Source organism: Canis lupus, chromosome 10, assembly GCF_048164855.1.
Source record: "Canis lupus baileyi chromosome 10, mCanLup2.hap1, whole genome shotgun sequence".
Lineage (NCBI taxonomy): Eukaryota > Metazoa > Chordata > Mammalia > Carnivora > Canidae > Canis > Canis lupus.
Window position 1 is genome coordinate 75,398,304 of NC_132847.1, and position 20,538 is coordinate 75,418,841.

At 59.5% G+C, this 20,538-nt stretch overlaps 1 protein-coding gene across 11 annotated transcripts in view; it reads right to left on the bottom strand.

Annotated features, from left to right (window-relative positions):
• Positions 1–904: 904 nt before the first annotated feature.
• The window catches only part of CDK5RAP2 (CDK5 regulatory subunit associated protein 2), a 153,093-nt gene continuing 133,459 nt past the window's right edge, over positions 905–20,538 (bottom strand). For all 11 annotated transcript variants that reach the window (XM_072842563.1, XM_072842559.1, XM_072842557.1 and 8 more), the window contains 10 exons: positions 19,886–20,002; positions 18,374–18,563; positions 17,599–17,720; positions 16,414–16,662; positions 13,661–13,738; positions 12,442–12,707; positions 10,556–10,699; positions 4,239–4,365; positions 1,361–1,407; positions 905–996 (listed from right to left, as the gene is read on the bottom strand). In XM_072842563.1, the coding sequence (XP_072698664.1) occupies positions 940–996; positions 1,361–1,407; positions 4,239–4,365; positions 10,556–10,699; positions 12,442–12,707; positions 13,661–13,738; positions 16,414–16,662; positions 17,599–17,720; positions 18,374–18,563; positions 19,886–20,002 (1,397 nt within the window). In that variant the 3' untranslated portion in view covers positions 905–939. The remainder of the gene's footprint in view (positions 997–1,360; positions 1,408–4,238; positions 4,366–10,555; positions 10,700–12,441; positions 12,708–13,660; positions 13,739–16,413; positions 16,663–17,598; positions 17,721–18,373; positions 18,564–19,885; positions 20,003–20,538) is intronic.

The window sequence follows — 20,538 nt, forward strand, 5'->3', positions numbered from 1 at the left end:
TGAGGGGGGTGTGAGAACAGGGGAGGGGGCAGAGGACGGGGCCGCGGGGCAGGGCCGGCCGTTCTCCCACCGGTGGCAGCCCACGACCCAGGCACTGGGCAGAGACAGGGGGGTGGGGGGGCACGCGCCCACGGGGGAGGGGACCAGGCCTGTCCCCCCAGGACGGGTCTGACCCGGGTCACAAGGCCGCAAGTGGAAGGTGGCCGGAGCACGAGAGGTGGCAGCAGGGCTGGGCAAGGAGCGCCCCGCGGAGGGGCCGGGGTCCCAGGGGTCGGGGCCACTCCCTGTGCCGAGGGGCTGGTATCCCGGGGGGGTCAGGGCCGCTCCCTGTGCCGAGGGCTGAGCCCCACCGCGCTCACTGCTCGGGGACAGCGAGCAGCTCAGGACAAGGATGGGCCAGTCACACACAGAGGCTGCGGCCAACACGGGGCAGTGTAGGGACAGTGGGCTGGAGAGGCCGCCGCCCCCCGGGGACACCGTGACGAGTCTCCACGCCGGGCCTCACGTGGACCCTTCGTCCTAGGAGGCCATTGGGGCCTGCCCGGAGGTGATGCGCCCCCTGCGCAGGCCGGATGCAGGCACCGCCCGGCCACCCCACTCCTCGCCGGCCACGTGACTGGCCGACACCCCGGCCGCCCCCGCGGCTCAGGCCCGGGGCTCCAGGCGCTGCTGGGAATGAGCGCACCGCGGGGTTGCAGGGCCCCACGAGGACCTTGAGGCTGCAGAGCGGCTGAGCGCCGCGGGTGGGGCGGCCCGAGGCCCAGTGCGGAGCCCGACGGCACCCGAACGCCGGTGACGAGCCCCCTGAGGCCGGCCGCGGGACAGACGCCGCGAGGGGAGGCAGAGTCCTGCAGCCAGCGCCCGGGACCTGGAACCCACCCGGGGAACAAGCCACAGCGTCCGCTCGGCGGGAACCACAAGCTTTATTGGCAGGAGGTCTCAGGAGCCCGGTCGGCTGGGGCTGGACGTTCCAGGGTGGGCGCCCCCGGGCCTCAGCTGCGAAAAGGAGGAGAAAAGGAGAGTTTTAGGTCCAGCAGAGGGCTTCTGAGGCCGAGTGAACGCGCTTTCAGGGACACGCTGTTGGAGCAGGCAGCGCTCTCGGCACCAGCGGCAGCGACGCCTGCCATGCTCCCTCCTCTGAGGCGTGTGCCGTCCTCCCGGGGGGATCAGCAGCGCGACCGCGACCACCACCCCAGGCCTGAGCCGCGCCACCACGTGAAACTGTGCTGCCGGCGGAAAACAGCTGCTGGTGCAGGACTCGCACCTGGTCCCCTTTGGCCCCCGGTTCCTGACGAGGTCATCTGCTGGCCGGTGCCCCCGCCCCGGGCCCCCTTCCCTAAGGGACCCCGGGGGGCATTACCTCCAGGTTCCCTCTGGCCTTCCGAAGGACTTTGTGGGTTATGACCACTGAGGAGAGAGAGAGAGAGAGAGAGAGAGGGACGGTCAGACGGGTGCCCCGGGCGTCAGGCCCCCTGCGGACAAGCCTGGGGCGCCCAGACCGGAGGCGGAGGCGGGTGTGGGAGGCTCCACCCATCACGCGCGCCGAGACCACGTCGCCCACTGGGCCAGAGGCGCCTCCGCGAGTTCGTGCGAGGCCAGGACATCGCGGGTACCGGCCCGCTGCGGGCTCAGCAAGGCCTGCGGGCACCCGGGGACCCGGGTCACCCCTACGGGTTTGGGCGACGGTGCAGCGCAGGGCCCGTGGCTGACTCTGAGAAAACCCGTGCGCTAAGGGCCACGGCGAGGGCCGCAGAGGCAGGTCCCAGCGCAGAGCGGACGTGAATCTGCGCAAGGCCATGACCTTTGGGCCCTTTCTCCTTGGGCCCTGCAGCTGCTAGAACCCGACACGCTCCCGGGATGCACTGTGGAGGGGCCCCAGGCCGCGGGTGCCACCTCCGCCCCAGACCCTCTTCTCGCCCAACACAGCCACCCCCCGGCCACTGGGAAGCCGCCCCTGCCGGGAACCCGGAATCCTGCCGTCCGGGTCCCCGAGACACCCTCAGGGCGGGACCACGCACGGCCTGGGGAAACGCTGGATTCCGGCCCGAGGAAACACATCTCCCGAGTGACGGTGTTGGCGAATCTGCGACACTGGGGCGGTGGGCGCTTGTTCAACCGGCCAGCCCTGCCTCCAGAGGGGCCACCGCCTGCGCCCCTGCAACCCCGCGAACCCTCGCCGCGGGCAGGGGCTGCTCCTCTCAGGACTCGCCCCACCGGGGACGTGGGGGGGGCAGAGCCCGGCCCTGGGGTCACGGCCCCTCCCCGGTGGGCTGTGGCCGAGGCCTGGAGGTAGACAGGGTGACACCGAGTTAGCGGCCACCCGCCACACACGGACCCCGTGCAAGCTCGGGAAGGGGGCCGAGACACCGGCCGTGTCTGTCGGGCACGTGCACCGCGGGGTCTGGGTGTCACCATCCGTCCGGACGAGAAGCGGGCAGTTCTTACAGAGTCGTGGTCAGGACCCAGGCCGGGGCAGCCGAGGCCTCCCAGCGACCCTCGCGTGTCGGGGACAGGACTCCGCAGCTCAGGAGGGAACGTCACTTACTGCAGGTCACACGGGGAGAGACCTGCACTGCGCTCGTTAACGGCACCAGGGTTGTGGCGAAGGGCCCAGGCCGGGCTCGGTGCTCTGGATCCCGGGAGCCCGCCCCTGACCCCGGCCAGCAGGTGCGTTAGCCCCGTGCGCCCGGACACAGGCCGCCGCAGTCCTAGGCCCCGGGGCCACTTCCACCCCCACCCCCGGGGTCTGGCCAAGGGCTCCACCACGGGTGCTCCACGATGGGTGCCGCCCCAGACGCCCGCCAGGCTCCTCAGGACACGCGTGCCGTGGGGCCCAGCCAGCGCCCAGGCCAGCCAGCACCCACGGGGCGGCCTCCGACCTCCTGCCACCATGAGGACGCCCCGCCTCCTGTGCCTCCTGGCCGTTCCCCCCCCAGCCGCGGGGACCCTCCGAGACAGAGGGACTGCACCAGCCCGTGCCCTGCCCCCCACCCCCCCGCCCCGGTCCCACCAGGCGACTTGGCTTTGTCTCTCAGCAGGCCCCTTGGCACATCCTGAGTATGTTCCTGGCTCACCCCGAGGCCACCTGCCGCCATCTGTGCCCGCCCGCTCGCCCACGCCAACCCGCCCCTCCGGACCCGCGCAGTCGGACCCCAGGACATGGCCCTGCAGCCGGCTCTCATGTCAGCCCTGAAGCCAAGGCCCTGTGCTGGAGGGCGGCCCCCTCGCCTCTGCGCCAGGCCCGGCACGGGGCACGGAGCACAAAGTGAGTGCCCGCTGCACGACCCGGCGTCCAACCCTGCCAGGGTCACGGAGTCGGCTTCCAGAAGGTTCTGGGGGACAGCTGAGGGGAACCGTGCCCACCAGCAGTCTATGCCCTGGGCTTCTCAGAAATGCCCCGAAACACCGGCCCCCGACAGGAGCGGCACAGGCAGCCTGGTGCCCCCGGAGCCGCGAGGGGCCACCACACAGCGAGTGGGCCCGGGCCGAGGTGGCCCACGGCTTCTCCGGGCACAGGGAGCGGCGGCCCACCACCCCGGCTCCCGGCAGGGACAGCGCTCGCCTTACCAGTGTCCCGTAGCCTCTCGGAGCCCGAGTCCCGGGTCCGCCTTTGAAGTATTTCTCAAGACCAGCCGGTCCCCCAGTCCCCCGGCCGGGGCCCTCCTCCTGGCCTGGCCGGGGGACCGGGGGCAGCCGAGCAGGCCCTTCCCGCACGCCAGCACCGCGGGGCTGCTCCCCGACGCCTCTCACGACGCAGTCCTGGCCAGTGACCCCCCCACCCGCCGCGCGGACCGCTCGAGGCTTCTCCCAGACATAGCCTGACGTGCTGCCCGTCGGCCCGTGTCCACGCCGCCCCCTCCGTCTGACCAACACCGCCCCTTCCGCGGGCTCCGCCCAGCTGTCCCTCTGTCCAAGAAGCCCACGCCCCCCCCACTTCCCTGCCCCTGTTCCCTACCACCCCGGCCAAGGTCACGTCAAGGTCCCGGTCAAGGCAGATGCCAGGCACCCGCCGCCCCAGCGAGAGGACCGCCCCTGGCACCACGTGGCCTGCACGGGGTCCGTTCAGTGCATCTATTTGCCCGTGCGGGTCAGAAAGGACGAGCTAGGACAGGAAACCCACAAACAGGAGGCACGATGACAGCTGCTGTGGGCCTCCCAGCGGGTGTCCAGCCCGGGGCTGTCGGGGCTCAGGGCGGCAAGTGGGCAGACACAGCGGCCCACCCCCAGCCGTCACTTACACTGATCAAAGATGACTTTTTCCTGGTGCTTGCTCAGCTGCAAGAGCTTCAGAGAGTTTTGCAACTTCTTTTCTTGTTCAAACAGCTTTTTGTGTAGTTTGGTGATCTCTGCCTTCATTTCTCCAGTCTCAAGAGAAAAGGAATTGGAAAAATGAGCAGAGAATACAAAACATCCTATCACGTGGGAAAGAATCAAGACACATAGAAAAAGACGCTCCCCCTCGCGCAGAGCGGCCCGTGAACGACAAGCAGGGCCCAGCTCCCGCGCCCCGACCTGCAGGACCCGCGCCGTCGGGAGCGCTGGGGAACCAGGACGGCACAGGCCCCGGCGCCCTGCCCTGCAGCACCTGCCACGCTAGCCCCCCATCCGCAGCCCCGCCCTGGGGGCACCCGCCTACAGCAGCACGGGCGCCAGAAGACGCCCACGTCCCGGGATGTGCCCGGCACCGTTCACCATCGGGGCCAACCAACCACCTGCTTCGTGTCAGCAGGGGTCTGCGTCAGTGCGTCACGGTCCTTACACCCAAAGGCGTAACTTCCCAGCTGCTATAATGACGCTATAATGCTAAATGATGGGGGGGAGCGCCTGGGGGGCCCAGTCGGCTAGGCGTCTGCCTTCGGCTCGGGTCAGGATCCTGGGGCCCTGGGGTCGAGCCCCGGGTCGGCAGGCTGTCCGCTCAGCGGGGACCCCGCTTCTCCTCCCTCTGCCCCTCCCCTGCCTGTGCACACCTGCGCACACACACTCTCTCAAATGAAGTCTTGCACAAAAAAAAAAAAATGATGATGTTGTAGAACTCTATTTGACGTTGAAAGATGGTTATAATTAGTGACAAAAAGAGCCCAGAACTGCTACTGTATCCAGGCATTCCTGTTTCATAAACCTGGCTACGTAGATCTAATATCCACAGATGCGTGTGTGATGCCCAAAAAACGTGATGACAAAGAGGCATCAAAATGTTCATTAGTGATTTATCTCTGAGATGCAATGTGGAAGTTTTATTTTCCAACCTTAAAATTTTATCAAGATTGTGTGCTTTTTAAGCAAAACGATAATGCTCATTAAAACAAAACTTTTTAATGATGAATTTATAAAAAAAAGAGAACCTAGAAACATGATTAGGAGAGTATGATCCTCGGGAGAGCTCGGGTTCTCCAAAGGTGTGGGGAGCGTGGAGGGGCGGCAAGTCAGAGTTCCCAGGCCTCTAACGTGAACTGCGCCCCCCCCTGGGGCTCCCCAAGCAGCCCCCGCGGACCCGTTCAGAGTCAAGGACGGTCCTTTCTCCTGACACCCCCACCCCGGGCGTAAGAGCCGCCGGCACAGGCTCCACTGGGCGACAGGGAAACACTTCTGCTCCTCAGGAGGGAGATGCTGGGCGGCCGACCTCCAAGGACCCCACGGTACTGGTTCCAAACTTGTCTATGGCAGTGGTACCTGCAGTCGGTTATAGGGTTTAGTGAAGGATGAAGTAAACCCTGAAATGTGTATGTGAAGAGAGAACTGGTTGTATGAAAACTAGCATATGCCTCAAGAAAGACTTGATAAAGTCACTGAAAACCACATTTCTGGCAAATTAGGTGTGGGTGAATCAACTGAAAGATGTGGGAGGAACGGAGTCTCGAAGAATTCCGTGTTCGACTTGCTTTACAAGTGTCTACGTTTTTTTCTTCATCTTAAAGAAACAGAAAGCGGAAGTGACAGACATACATTATGGATGTAGCTTATGGAGGACAGGGGACGCCAGAGCCTCGTCAGCAGGCCCACGGGCAAAGGAAAGGCCCCGGCCCCACGTCCAATGAACGTACGTCTAATTGTTTTCAGTTGAACCACGATGTGTAAGGTGCGTGTCGTCCCGATTCCCTGCTTTGACCTACTCTCAGGATTAACGAACGGTGGCAGCTCCAAGGAGGTCGACCGTTCTTCCAAAACAGATCCTAATTACACCTCGGGTCTTGTCGGATTCTCCTCCTCACGCTAAGGGCTTCCTGGGCCTCACGTTCTGGGCAGTCATCCTCCACGCTGTGAACCGGGACAATCCCTGACCCTGTCCACCCAGAGGGAGATGCAAAGGAGGTGATGCCTGACGACGGACCCTGGTTGCCTCACTCCTGCCTGGCTACCCCCCAGCCCTCTTTCAAAAGTCAGCGGGGGCAACCCCTCCTCCAGGAAGTGTCCTTGAGATTCCTCCCCACCAGGAGTCTTCGGGCATTCACCACGCCCAGTCCTTCGCTCATCACTGCCCATCGCACGTTGAACAGTAACCATTTTCTTGTTTCCTTCTGCTCCCGAGACTCAGTGGTTCCCTCTGACCAGCAGCACCGGGCACACAGTAGGTGCTGGGAGACCCTCTGCCAACCGGTAGGTTAATTCTCGTCTGCACTTCCCCAAACCCTCTGTCCATCTTCTATCCGGCACTTGAAACAAGGAATTGTAATTCTGTATGTCTGCTGAATCCTCTGAACCTGAATCTTCATTTTTGCAGGACAAATGCACCACGGTAAAAACAACAGGGCGTGAAGACCCGGCTCGGCCACTTCCAGCTGTGATGATGACAAAGCACGGAAGTTTCAATTCTTACGTCTGGAAAAGGGTAATGCCCTCCTCTCTGAAGGCGCCCGTGAGGGACCAGAGGAGATGCCGCGTGTGCAGCTGTGTGCCTGGCGCCCAGGGAGCTCCACACAGCAACGCCCCCTGCCCAGAGCTGGGACCCGCCCCCTTCCCAGGAGGCCACCGCCCAGCCCAGGGCTGTTGGGCCTGACTCCCACAGCTGGCTTTTCTAGTTGTTGGCCTTTTCTTTTTCTTTCACTATTTTTTTAAAGACTTTGAGAGAAACCCCAGGGCGTTGGGGGGGGGGGGGGGGCGGTGGGTCCACAGGAAGGAGGAGAAGCAGGCTCTCCACCGAGCAGGGAGCCCAAGGTGGGGCTTGATCTCAGGACCCCGGGACCATGACCTGAGCCCAAGGCAGGCACTTACCCGACTGAGCCACCCAGGCGCCCCTGTTTTTTCTTTTTTATCAGGAAAAAAATGTCAAACATTCACAAAAGTCGAAAGAATGGGATAATGAACTGCCAGATGCCCTCCCAGCCTCAGTCATTAGCAAATCACAGACAAACCTGCTTCATCTATGTCCCTAAACCGGCCCATCTGCACCTGAAAGTATTTTTATACTCAACCCCAGAAGCCAATCACATTTCATGTCCACAGAATATTTTAGTATATAGCTCCAGAGAAAAGATTCTTTAAAAAGAAAAACACATCATCACCACATCTAGAACAACGAAGGTCATTGCTCAGTATCACCATATATGTCAGCAGACAGGACTCCCTGACCACACTGTAATTTCATTTTTTTGAACAACTGGTCTGATCCAAATCAACTCCACGTTTTGCATTTAATACGTCTCTTAAGTTTCTTTTAATCCAGGTTCTCAGAGCTACCAAGAGGGCGTCTAGAAACAGACCGCTGAGGTCCACTCCCAGAGTTTCTGATTCGGTAGGTCTGGGGTGAGGCCCCAAAATTCACCTTCCCAACAAGTTCCCGGTTCACATGGATGCTGCCGGCCCAGGAACTATAATGTGAGAACTGCTGTAAATCTGTAAGTTTTACTCCCTTTTCCCTCTTTTTCCCTAGGATGAAAAGATGTTCTAAGCTCATATTATACATTTCCTGCCCCCCAGACCTAGAATCAAACCATGTCTCCAAGGAGCCTGAGTTCCTATTAATAGGAAAAAGGTATTTAGAAACCACAATTTGGCACTAGAGGTGCTCACCGGTACTGGAGTGGACATTTTTAAAGCCTAAAAATAAATATTTTCAATAGGAAATACATCACAAATTCAGGTGATACTGGTATTTCCAAATCAAGGATGGCAGGATTTTTATTTCTTTGATTTTCAACTTCTATATCTTCCCTGAGTAAAAACCTTAATTAGCTATTTGTTTTATTACAATATTATTAGTAACACTTATCATCACTGAAAACAATTAGTATGTTATTTTGCAGTCCTTTTAGCTCTTAAGAGTATTTCTACTAGGGATATAGTCAAATTACTGTGTTTTAGTCTTGAAATGTTTCCTCTTTGTGTGGGTAGGCCTTCAATGTAATATAGTAAGGTTTCGCCTTGCTACCAATTTTAAGAAATTGCCTTTTTTTTCCATTTTGTTTTTCAATTATTTAAAACATTTATACAGTTTCAATTTACAGAACAAGATCTATTCAGAGAAATCTACCTTCTACCCCTGCCCATCCACCGTCTTCCTTCCCACCCCTACGGGTAGCTTGTTTTCTTGTTATTGCTTATCTTTCCAGTGAAACAAGATTTTCATAAACAAATGTGTGTATTTATCTGTATCTCTCCCCACAAATTTCTGAGATAAACCAATGTCTATGATGCACACTTTGCAGAGTAGTCCAAGGGGCTGCAGGGGACAGCATATTAAATGCAAAAGGCACATTGATGATACTCAGAGAAAAACCTTACAACATTAAAAAAAAAAGCCCATTGGGGTTGCTAATGAAAACTTGGAAATCTGCTTTACACACATTTCACACTAAGAAAAAAGCAGTATATGAAACAAGCACGGACAGAAAAGTGGCTTGCGGCAATTTAACACCACACACGGGGGGTCTGGGTACACCAACAACCGTATTAGAGGGACTCTGAGGTCCTTTTTCTGGCTCTAAAATTCTGTGATGCTAAAGTGAGTATAATCAATTATATGAGAAACACTTGGAAAGAAGGGTGAGTCATCACAAGCGCTGGCCAGTCCCTGGACTAGTGTGCCGGCGGGGGAGAGCGAGGGGACTGCAATTCATTACACACACACAGAACAAGAACTGCATTCTGTTTAACAGACGACACTGTGTACTGAGGACGAAATCATCACACTGAGTTTCATTCAGACTTGTGCTTAAAAATCGTATGGGCGAGGATTTGTTCGGGAATAAGAAGAAAAGAATTCACTCAAAAATATGAACAAAATAGGGCCCGTCCTGGAAAACAGACGGAAACAGAAATTAAACAGATATGTAATTTGCAACGAGGGCCATGATGAAGCAGAAGAGGCACTAAGACTGAGCGATCGGGGACCCTCTCCGGCCCTGAAGTTACAGGTAAGCAGAGACCGGAAAGGGCAGGAGAAGCCGCCAGCCGAGAGGGAGCGGGGCGGCAGGCAGCCGGAGGGGCAGGCATCAAGCCTGAGGTGCAAAGACCTCGGTGGGTCAGCACAAAAGGAAAGGCCAGTGAGGGTCTGGAACCCAGCGGCGCTCTTCCTCTCCGCGGCCCCACTGGCTCCAAGTGGCCAAAACGTGGAATGACTGGTTACCTTCTTCCAAGCCTGGTGCCCCCGAACTTCCTCCCCAGGACCCCGAGGGGAAATCACAGGACAGGCTCATTAGAACCTCCCGAGCAGGGAGCCGCTCCACTGCTGCCTCCGCCACGGCCGGCAGACCTGAGAGCTGTCAGAAGACTGGACTAGATGAGGAACGACAGGGAATGCAAGTGTCCTCGGCCTTCCTGCTGGCCTTTGGCAAAAATTCATAGGTTAGATAAAGGAAGGGGGAAATATTTATCAGACCACCAGGCAACATTCTAACTCTTCCTTCACACGCATGCTCTGCCTTCCGGGCAGGCGCCTCCGGTGACCGAGCGGCGGCTCGCCTGTCACTATACCACCTGCTTCCCACAGACGAAGACGCAGGGAGAGCCTCTGGCCTGCCTGACCCCTGGTTTGTGTCATGAAAGGTGGCGATGAGGATGGTTGTGGGATCAACACTCTTAATTCAGTCGTGTTCAAGTTGCTGCCAAGCCAAAGTCCGGAGGGAAATCCCAATCGTTTTATAATTTACAAAACTTTCTAAGTAGTTAAAACAGACTGAAATTAGAACCATTATAATAGGACTCTGAAAGCTATCAAGAGAAGGACCTACAACGAAAGAGATTTAGAGTGGAAGGGGATGAGCTTGCCTACGAGGACAAACTAGATTTAAAATCTATAAAATGAAAGCATACTCTGGATTCAGATACTGGTGCTTGGTCGGGCCTCACTACCAGACCCTTAGCTTCCTTGTGTAGAAGACGTGCATAGGATCTCCCCCAACAAGGCTACGCTAGGAGTGGGGGCACGGTCGGTCAGGACCACGGGCACAGGGTGTCGGGGGCAGGCAAGTGCACACCTGCAGCAGCACGTCACCCGTAACAAACGTGGCACGTTCCCCAAACTGAGGGCACATCCGCCATGAGCAGGTCCTGGACTGGAGACCGAGCCACGAGCCCCAGTGGCATCCTTAAGCCTGGGAGTCCACGTGTCACCACCTACCTGTCCACAATGAAGCGTGCACTGGCCGTTCGTGGGGAGCGAGACCCTCCAGAAAAGCGTCAGTAACCTCGCGGCCTCTTCGAGGATCAGCTTGGCTGTGCCCACGCTGGTGACAAACGTGTGCAGGGGCACCGAGTGTGGACCCTGCACAAAGGGGGGTGGGGGAGGAGAGGAAGGCTGTTACATGCAGTCTTGGAAAAGATTATGGACAAGCCGGCTTTAACGGGCCGCATAAATCTCCAGGCCGCAGGGCTCGTGTCCGCATGCTGCGCGAGAGCCTGGTGCCAGACGACACCAATTTATTGTTCTTAAAGACCGGTGAATTATAGATTATGAGAGAATTTCGGTGGTGATTTCAGCCCAATCAATAACCATGATTCATAACCACCTGCGTTAAGTGTATCTACTATGCCAAGAAGAGGGTCCGTGGTAGGGCCATTCCCACGGCTCCACACCACGGAGCCCCTCCGGAAGGCAGACGGCGCCAACGGCTAGTGACGCAACACGGGCGACTCTGTCTTCAGCAGCCCCTGCCGACCGGCCCTGCGTACTGCCGGCACCAGGCCGCAGGCTCATAAGGTCTCCCTCAGCCTCTGCGGGCAGAGGCAGACCCTCACCGGGGGACGGCAAGGGCATGAGCAAGCCAAGAACATGAGTCAGAGAAGGGAAAGCAAGGTAAATTTTAAAAAGAAAAGAAATTAAAAGAGCACGGTCTTCATGAGTAATAAAATCATTATAAAACAAAATGACTCACCCTTTTTAGCTACCAAATTGGCAAAAACCCATTTATAAATAAAAGTACTCAGTGAAGAATAAGCTGTAGTGAGATGGTCTCACTTGCAAACGGGGATACAAACTTTTGGAAAGTAATGGCTCAGCAGTTGTCGCCAAGGGCCCTAACGAGTCCACGACCCGCGAGCGTGCTTCCACTTGCAGAACTCGCCCCTAGTGAGCTGACCAAGGATGCTCACCACACCTTAAATGTCGAAAAAAGAGGCCAAAGAGTCAATAAATGGTGGTACATCCACAAGAGGGCGTATACTGCAACCAGTGAAAGTTTCAGAAAAATACTGAATGGGACAGGAAAACTGTTGATGTGTTAACTGAAAGTCGAAACATGAAATGCGTCGGGGTCACTTTTATTAAGCTTTATGAATGAGCTGAAGAACGCGTGTGCTTCAAAATTTTACACATTGAGCACCACGTGCTGTTTTTGTGCTTTGCTACAGTTCCTAGGTTTTTTGTACAATAAAGATAATGATCAGAAAAGATCAGCAATCTTATTTACTAATTCACTCAACAAACACTTAGTGTGCACCCACCGCACGCCAGGCCCGGTGCTAGGCAGCAAATACACAATATTGAGCAGAAGAGACGCTGCCCCTGCTCTCCTGAAGCTCATTACCTACTGAAATATAAAATACAGAACTGGCCTTTACAATAGAGTAAAACAAATCAAAAAGTAAAATCAGGTGCCAGGAAGCAGGCGGCCTCAGTAAGGACCTGGGAAAGGGACCGGAAATTGTGACCGAGGGAAGCTCGGTGGTTGGGTCCAGTCTGGGGACCCTCGGAGGAAGTGGACGAGTTTATGTCGAGCACGGGGCACACGGGTCCTCGACAAGAGGCAGCTTTAGAGCGAGGAGGAGCCCAGTGGGGTGAGGCAGGAAGGAGCGACCCCGGTGAAGAGGTCGCACCCACACGGGGCGCAGACCCGGCAAGTGACCCCGCCACAGCAGCGCCCCGGACTGGACCTGACCGCCAAGCTCCGTGGGCTGCAGTCCCGGCCCCTCTTCTCAGGGCGTCACTGGGGACCCACGCTCCTTCCCCTCTGCGAGCCCTCGGCGGCCCTCCCACCTACGGGGCCCCGCAGCTGCTGCTCAGGTTACCTTTGTCCCCAGCTCTGGACTTGCAGCGCGGGGAGCCTCTTGGATCTGAAGGGCCATCTCGGCAAAGAGCTTCTGGCCGCGGCCAATCTGCTGGCACAGGGCCTCGTAGTCCGCAGTCAGGCCCAGGACGTGGCACCCGCTCTTGCTGGCCCACAGGCGGTGGCCAGGGACCGGGTGGGACGTGCACGAGGTGCTGGTGGCCGAAACGCCACTGTGGCAGGAGAGGGAGTCCGAGTCATTTTCAGACAGTGGAGGAGTCTCAGAAGCTGCAACACGAGAGGGAAGACGTCAGGTCCTGTGTTCGACGAGCTGCGTTCCTCAACGTCGAAGCCGGGTGGGAGGACACACAGGCCCTCAGGCCCTAATGCCAGCCGGCAGGTCACAGGGGAAAGCGGCCAGACTCCGGGACCTGGGTCTGTGTGTGGCCCTGCCCTGGGCCTATTCATCTAACAGCAGAAGCGACTGAATTCAGCCACCGCCTATGGGGCACCTGCCTGCGGACCCCCTGATCTCCAGGACCCAGGGGCTACTCAGACACCGTGGGGGAGGTACAGCAGCGACGAAGAGGAGCCAGGGCTCAGAGGAGGAGGAATCAATTCTCCGTGCGGGAGGAGAGCTGAGGACAGGCCTCCCAGGAGGAGCAACCATCGAGCCGGGCTGCGCGGGAAGCAAGAAGGACACGGAACACAGACGGAGCCTGTTGCCTTCTACCTTCGGCTCCACAAAGGCACAGAGGAACGATTCTGACTGGGACCTCAGGAAAGGCATTTCACAAAGAAGCATGCATTCGGGAGGACTCTCGGCACAGCAGGAGGATCTGCACGCGGAGGACGGGACAGACGCGGTCTGCAGACGGACGGCGCCGCCCCGCACAGTCCCGGTGAGCGGGGACGGCAGGCCTGCGGGGCGGTGACCCCGGGGTGTAACATGAATGCAGAGGGACAGGGCTGCACGGGCGTGGGGCTGGAGGCTGCAGGGCCTTAAAAGCCACACCGAGGGGGTCACACTTCACCTAAGGCAACAAGGACCCAACGACGTCGCTGAGGTCACCACCGCGAGCACCGATTAGCTGGCTTGGAGGAGGCCGTCACCAGCTACACATGCTGAGAACGTGAAACCCCAAGCACGCTCTTGATTTGGGACCAGGGACCCCCTTTCATTCAATTTTCAAGCCCCTGCTGCCAAACCCAACCCTGCCCCGGTTACCCAGACTCCGTACCCGATGGTGGTGGCACGGCCAGGGTGGAGTCAAACAGATCGCAGGAATTATCTATCGCCACGGGGCATCCGTCACCACCTACAAAATGCAAAGTAAGAGACAGAAAATAAACATTCCTGCCAGCACTGGAGAGAAGTGAAAGCGACTGCACTAAGCAGCCCCCCAGGCCCTCCTGCGAATCCTCACTGGGCCCAGGACCCCGTGGGCAGGACCCTGGGGGGAGACAGGGAGCAGCAGGTATCCCTTCTGGCGTCCAGCAGGCCAACGGCAGCTTCGCTTGCAGGGGGCCGTGGGCGGGAGGAGGGCATGCGATGTGGGCGCAGCAAGGGGCAGATGAAAGGCACACAGGAGAGCCCCCAGGATGCCCCGCGTGGGGCACGGTCGGGCCCGGGGACTGTGCAGCCCCCTCCGCGGTGTCAGGCGGGGCAGCGTCACCAGAGGGCTGTGCTCTGGCCAGAGGAGCGAGTGTGCGGCAGCCACAGCCACTGAGCAAGAGAGACGAGGGACCCAAGGCAGAGTTTAGGCAGTGACGCGACGGACGCAACCTCAGGACCCACGGCCAGTGAGCGGGTGTGCAAGACGATCCGCACGCCGTGACCCGCGACCGTGCGCCTACATGTGACCCTCGGGAGCACACACCTCGTGGGGGAGCAGACGACCGAGGGGCGGGGACACGAGGGGACCACCCGGCCCCGCCCCAGTGTCGGCAGCAGAGCGGGGACCAGGCCCGCCATCCTCAGAGCAGAACTTTCCAACGAGCGCACTAAACACAACCCTGAAAAGCCTCCTGCCGAGGACGAGAGGCCACGCCGGGGAGAGCGCCCACCTTCCCTCGTCCCCGAGGCGGCGTGGGTTCTCAACACCTCCCCCTGGACGCCCTCTTGGACGCCCCGTGGGCAACCCGGGGGGCTGACCCTGCACAAATCTCAAGCTGGTGAGGGCCGTCCCGTGGCCACCGCGCTCCAGCTGCCCCAGCACCCCCCCAGCGCCCGGGCGGCACCAGCCCCGGGTGGTCCCCCCGCCCCTGACTCCCCAGCACACCCCACAATCTCTCAGTCCCATCTCCGCTGAGCCCTGAGGGGGGCCGGGGGCAGACAGAGGTGCCGCTTTGACGTACACCCCACGCACGAGGGCTCCTTTCCAGCCCTGTGAGATCCCACTGGTGGGAGTTCATACAACGAATGTCGTGTAACAGCAAGAACCATATTAACGTCGGCGCCTATTAAAGCCCCGAATCAGAGACCACTTTACTAGTCACCATGGTTTCGTGACTAAGGATCATCTGGAAACAGTAATCAGGAAGCCGGGGGGAAAGGGTGGGAAACGTTTATGATGTAATATTGGGCAAAAACAAAGAAAGGATGCAGAACAGCCCAAAACCCAAATGACCACCAAATGAAGAGAGAGATGCAAAGCAAAATGCCGTCATTTTGTAGAATCGTGAAGGATTTTCCTTCACTTTTTTTTTCTCATATCAACATCATCTTCTAGTGAAAAATCTTAAAACTCCTTTTGTTTTATTTTGGGGTTTTTTTGGTTTTTTTTTTATCAGAGTTAGATTTGCCAACATATAGTATAACATCCAGTGGTCATCCCGTCAAAACTCCTTATCAGTGGGCAGCCCGGGTGGCTCAGCGGTTTGGCGCCGCCTACAGCCCAGGGCATGACCCCGGGGTCCCGGGATCGAGTCCCACGTCGGGCTCCCTGCATGGACCCTGCCTCTCTGTGTGTCTCTCATGAGTAAATAAATAAAAATCTTAAAAAAAAAAAAAAAACACTCTTTAACAGGGAGAGATCAATATGCCAATCGCTACAAGCTCTAAAGCACGCTGAATGGGTGCTCTTTAAGAGGTTTTAAATTTTTTGAATTAAAGGCAATAGACACAATTCCCAATCCTGTGAAGATTAAGCCCAAACTTTTACACAACACTTATTTACGAAGTCTGTGGTCCGCCCGGTCCCACTGGATGGCCCCCTGCCCTGTGGGTATGAGGATCATGGCCTCGGCGCCTGAGGCTCCCAAGGTCAGGGGCTGCTCCAGGAACACCACCGGTCTCGGGAGCTAAAAGGCTACTTGTAGCTCCAGCTGTGGCGCCCGCCTGCCGTGTCGCCTCGGGCAAGTGCAGTGGCCCCGCTGGGTCGTCGTTCCTCCAGCCCCAGAGCAGAGAGATGGCCCGGCCGAGGGCCCTGGGCCTGACCGCTTGCCGCCTGACCCCTCACCCTGTGCCGGGCAAGTGTCCAAGGAGTGAGGAGCCCCTGTCCTTTCTCCGCCACCCTACACAGCCTCTGCAGGGCTACACACGAACCCACGGGCTAATGCAAAACTGACGCAGTTTTCAAACCTCCCGGGTTGCTCTTCGGATCCTTACAAGATACCGAGAGTCTGAGCAAGACGCTGAGGTTGCCTTTGAAAGGCAGTAAGCGGGAGGGAGGATGTTCAGCGGTGGAGTGACGAGCGAAGGCTGAATGGACGGGGGGGGGGGGGGGGGGGGGCGGGGGCGGGGCAAGACCGGAGGCGAGGAGGGTCCTGGACGCCCAAGCTCCACTTCCCTCAACCCAGAGGCCCCGGACGGAGATCACAAGGCTCTGCCACAGCTGACAGCTGAGCAGTGGCCAGGCCCTGGCTCCCCGGGCGTCGGGGGCCTGCTGGCAACGGGGGGACACGTCCGTCGGCCAAGGGCACCCAGGGGCTCGCAGGTCCCGCCGACACACACACGGGGCTGCGGTCTCGGGGCGGAGGGCAGGTGCGGTACCGTGCTTGTCCGGGTGCAGGGGCCACTCGGGGACGGTCAGGGTTTGCAGAGCCACGGTGAGGGCTGCTTCCTGAGCCCTCTTCCCCTCCAGCGCCAGCTGCTCCTCCAGCCTGCTCCGCAGCGCACTACTGGTCTCGATGCTCTTTTCCAGCTGCCCCCGCAGAGCCTGGATCTCTGTTAGGAGGCCACGCAGGTCGCTGGAAGGGTCCTGCCCCCTGCAGCCTTCTCCACACGCCTCTGCTCCGACCTCTGGAACAAGTGCAAGGAGGAAACTTTGACATCTTCCGCCACCAAAGGGTCAGACATCGAAGGAGCTCAGCAGGGTTTTAAACCGGCCACCACCCCACCTCCCCTTCCTAAGAACTAGGTACAATTTAAAATAACAACTTGACTTTAAAAACAAAAATATTGGCAGACTTAATTGCTGCTATTCCACAGGCTAAATAAGAGCTGGAAATTAATTTTCGCTTCTGGCCATAAAAGCCTAGCAAATTGCACACCAAACCCCGAAATTATGTCTAGTAGTAATAAAATCTATTTGGGCTGGAATTACAGAATGAAAGGGGCCGATTTTAAGAGCCACAGTGTATTAAAAACACACAACAGCAAGAATAAGAAAAGCAACTTGAGGAGAAAATGGAAGGTGTGGGGTGACCCTTTCCTAGATAAACTTTCAATAGGGAGAAACCATCTGGAAAATTAGTTTGAAAACAAAAGACCCACCACACCTCAGAGCGACTGCACCACCAGGGCCTGCAGCCCAGGCGCTCTGATCTGCTATGGCCCGAGGACCAGGGCCCGCGGCCAACAAGCAGCACACGCGGGCAGGCAGCGACCCAGCTGGTCCCCGAGGGTCGGCTGCGTCCCACGGACCGGGGGATGCCCCCCATAACTGACCTCCCTGCACGTCCACGACTCTACAGATCAGGTATCCAGGGACGCGTCTCTACGTCCAAGAACCAGGCCCGAGGGGTGAGCAGACCGGGCGACGGGCCCAGCCAGGGGTGGGGCGGTGAGAGCCCCGGGGCCCACGGCCCCCCAGAGGAAGCACAGGCCGAGGGCCTGTGTGAGGTGCGCCCCGGGGCCCAGCAGCGGCCAGGCCAGGAGGAGGAGTGCCGCGCCGCCCTCCCCTCCGCAGCAGCGGGCCCACGTGGGAAGCCCCCCGCGCCCCCGGCCCGGCGCTACCTCTGGGCCTGTGGTGCTCCTCGTCCAGCCTCTCGTACACCTTCAGCTCCACGCGGAGGGACTGCAGGAGCTCCTCGTTCTGGGACAGCAGCTGCTGCCTCAGCTGGGCCTCCTCCCGCGCCCTGGAAGGAGACGTCAACTGTGACGCGTGGGCAGGGACTCTGACGCCACTCCACCCTCAGAGCGTGGACAAGACCGACGAAGGCGGCAGGACGTGCAGGCACGGCCAGGCTGCCCCGGGCCCAGTAGGTGTGTCTCTACCACACGTCGTCCTCCACCCCCGGGGGCGCGGACACGAGGACACAAAGCTCACAAGGTCACGTCTTAGCCCGGGGTGCGGCGCCCAGGAGGGGCCTGCGACGCACAACGGCAAAACCGCGCACTGGCCTGGGCTGGGAGGACGACGGGGACGCTGGCACCGAGGAACCATGGAGACATGTGGGGCGGGCCAGGAGCTCAGGCCAGGGGACCCGGGGCGCTCACGGCCCTTGTGCAGGGCCTCCCTGCGGCCCCCCCGCACTGCTCGACCGCGAGAGGACTCGGGGCCGGCGGGATGGGGTGCCCAGCCTCCTCCCTGGCCCCTTCCCTCCGGGCCGAGGCCTCCCTGCCCCGCCCCGCACAGCCCTAGGACACCCCGCCCCCAAGGAGCTCCCGGCTCCCTTCACTGCCTTCAGGCCCCGACTCCTGGCTCCACGGCGTTCACGGGGCGCCCCGACCTCCCCGCAGACACCAGCATCGGCCCCTCACTGAGCCGACCCCAGGGGCCTGAGCCCACCTGCTCAGCTCGCTGCGGCTGCTGCAGACCTCCCGGAGCAGCTGCTGCGTGTGCCTCTCCCGCTCGCGGACCTCGCTCTGCAGCCTCTCGTTGTCCCCCTTCACGCACGCGTACTCTCGCTGAAGGAGCTCGAGGCTCGCAGCCTTCCTGGAGAGGGACTCTCGTAACTTTTCGTTCTCCTTCTGTTTATCTGCAAACACGAACAGCGCCGCGGAGAAGAGACCCCGTTTGTTTTTTCCAACCTTATTACGCAAGTACGGCACCTCAGCTCAAGCGCTCCAGAATACGGAACAGAACGAGGTTTAAACTGGCATTTATGAGTCTGGCGTTCCAATTATCTTACGCACTTTGGGCAGATAAATCTGTCAACATCAAGGCTGCAGATTAAACGTCACCGGGATGAAACGGGCCTGTTGAATCTTCTGCACCATAATGGGCCGTGCCAACCGCCAACCCGGCTGCTTTGCCGTCGCAGAGCAAGCAGTGGGTGTGAATTACAGACGGAGGCACGGGACAGCCCCCAGCTCCGGCAGTGGGTGCGAGGGAGTCCCCGCGGGGTGGGGCCCTCCTGAGGGATGGGACAGGCCCGGGGCCTGGAGACAGGCAGTCAGGAGCGCGACCCGGGGGCAGAGTGGCGTGTTCGGGGGCACCGTGCTGCCCACTGGGGCCAAGACCTCGGCTGAGTCCTCTGTGCCTCTGTCTCCCCACAAGTCGTGGTGAGGAGCCGCGCCACGTAGAGGGCTCAGCGCGAGGCTCTCGGGCACTCCGCCTGGGTCCACAGCCCTGACCGCAGCCCTGACACTAGGGCCTGCACGGGCATCGGGCATCGCCGCTGGCCTGCTGGGCTGAGCTCTTGGAGCCGAGCGTCCCCCCAGTCAAGACACCTGCCTTGGTCAGGGCGGGTCCTCGGGCTGGCCCGCCCCGGTTCCTGGCTGGGTCTCTCCTGGGGGACGGCACCCGGACCCTCTCATTCCTGTGTCGGTCTACGTAGGCCCTGACACATCTGCCGTGCGAGTGATGGTCTGCAGAAGCCTCGATTCTGTCCTTTAGGCCAAAAGTGGCGTCTGTACCGTCCAGGGAGAGTGGGAGACACTGAGTCCCAGCTCTACCTCTAGCTCAGTTCCCTAGGCCTCGGGTTCTGATCCGTGAAACAGGACTCAGAATCACTGTGAGGACTGAGAGATAATGCAGGTGAAAGCGCTTGGGGGCTAAGCTCCAAAAAGAGAGAATTAAGAGAAAGGACCTTCCTACAGAAATACCGGAAAACCTTCCTGACAGGAGGGAAGCCCCGGAGGAGGTTCTGGCAGCAGGGGACCTCTGCCGCTCCCCCACCGCACCTACCCGGCAGCCCACGCTGAGGCGTCAGGGCCACCTTCACCGCGGCCCCAGGGGGCCCTCCCCCAGCCAGAGCCGCAGGACCCGGGCCTGGGCTGGTCAGACCCCCGCGCGCCCCTTCCTGCCGCAGACGGAGGGCCGCAGGGTCTGGGCCGAGGGGGCTCCTCTGGTTCCTACCTCTGGATCCCTTGGCCAGCATCGTGTTGAGAGCCTGGTTCTGCTTCCTCAGGAAACAGATCTCCGAAGTCAGGGAATCATGCAGCTCTGACCCATAAGCAAAAGCGTTTGTAGCACCTAAGAGAACACACAAATAGCGACGTGTGGACAAATCACTATGGAAGGAGCTTTCTAGAAAACAGTTTTAAACGAGGAGGAAACACAACACACAAGGAAATCACTCCTGTGAACCAGAGGAGGTGTCACGAGAGCCCAAGGGGAAAGGAGGGTGTGCGTGCAAGAGGCGGCAGGAGCCTCCCTCCCCTGCTTGGCTGCCCCGGGGCCTCCGGGGGGACAGGCTCGTCCCTGCCCTCCCTGCAGGCGGTGCGCCCACCACCCCTGGTCCGAGCTGAAACCTGGAGCCACCCCAGCACCGCCCCGGCAGGCAGTCATGACCGCGGGGCCTCCTCCCCGATGCCGCGGACGCTGCCCCAGGGTCCTCCGTCCCTGTCGCTCAGGCCTTGCCACCCCCTGCCGCTCTGCCCGCGGGGCTGCACGCAGTCCGCTCGCGTCACTCTCTGCTCAGAAACACCACGCGGTGGCCAACCGACCAAACACAAGGCCCGGACGTCGGACCTCTAGGACCTGGCTCCAATCGCACGCGCACGCGCACC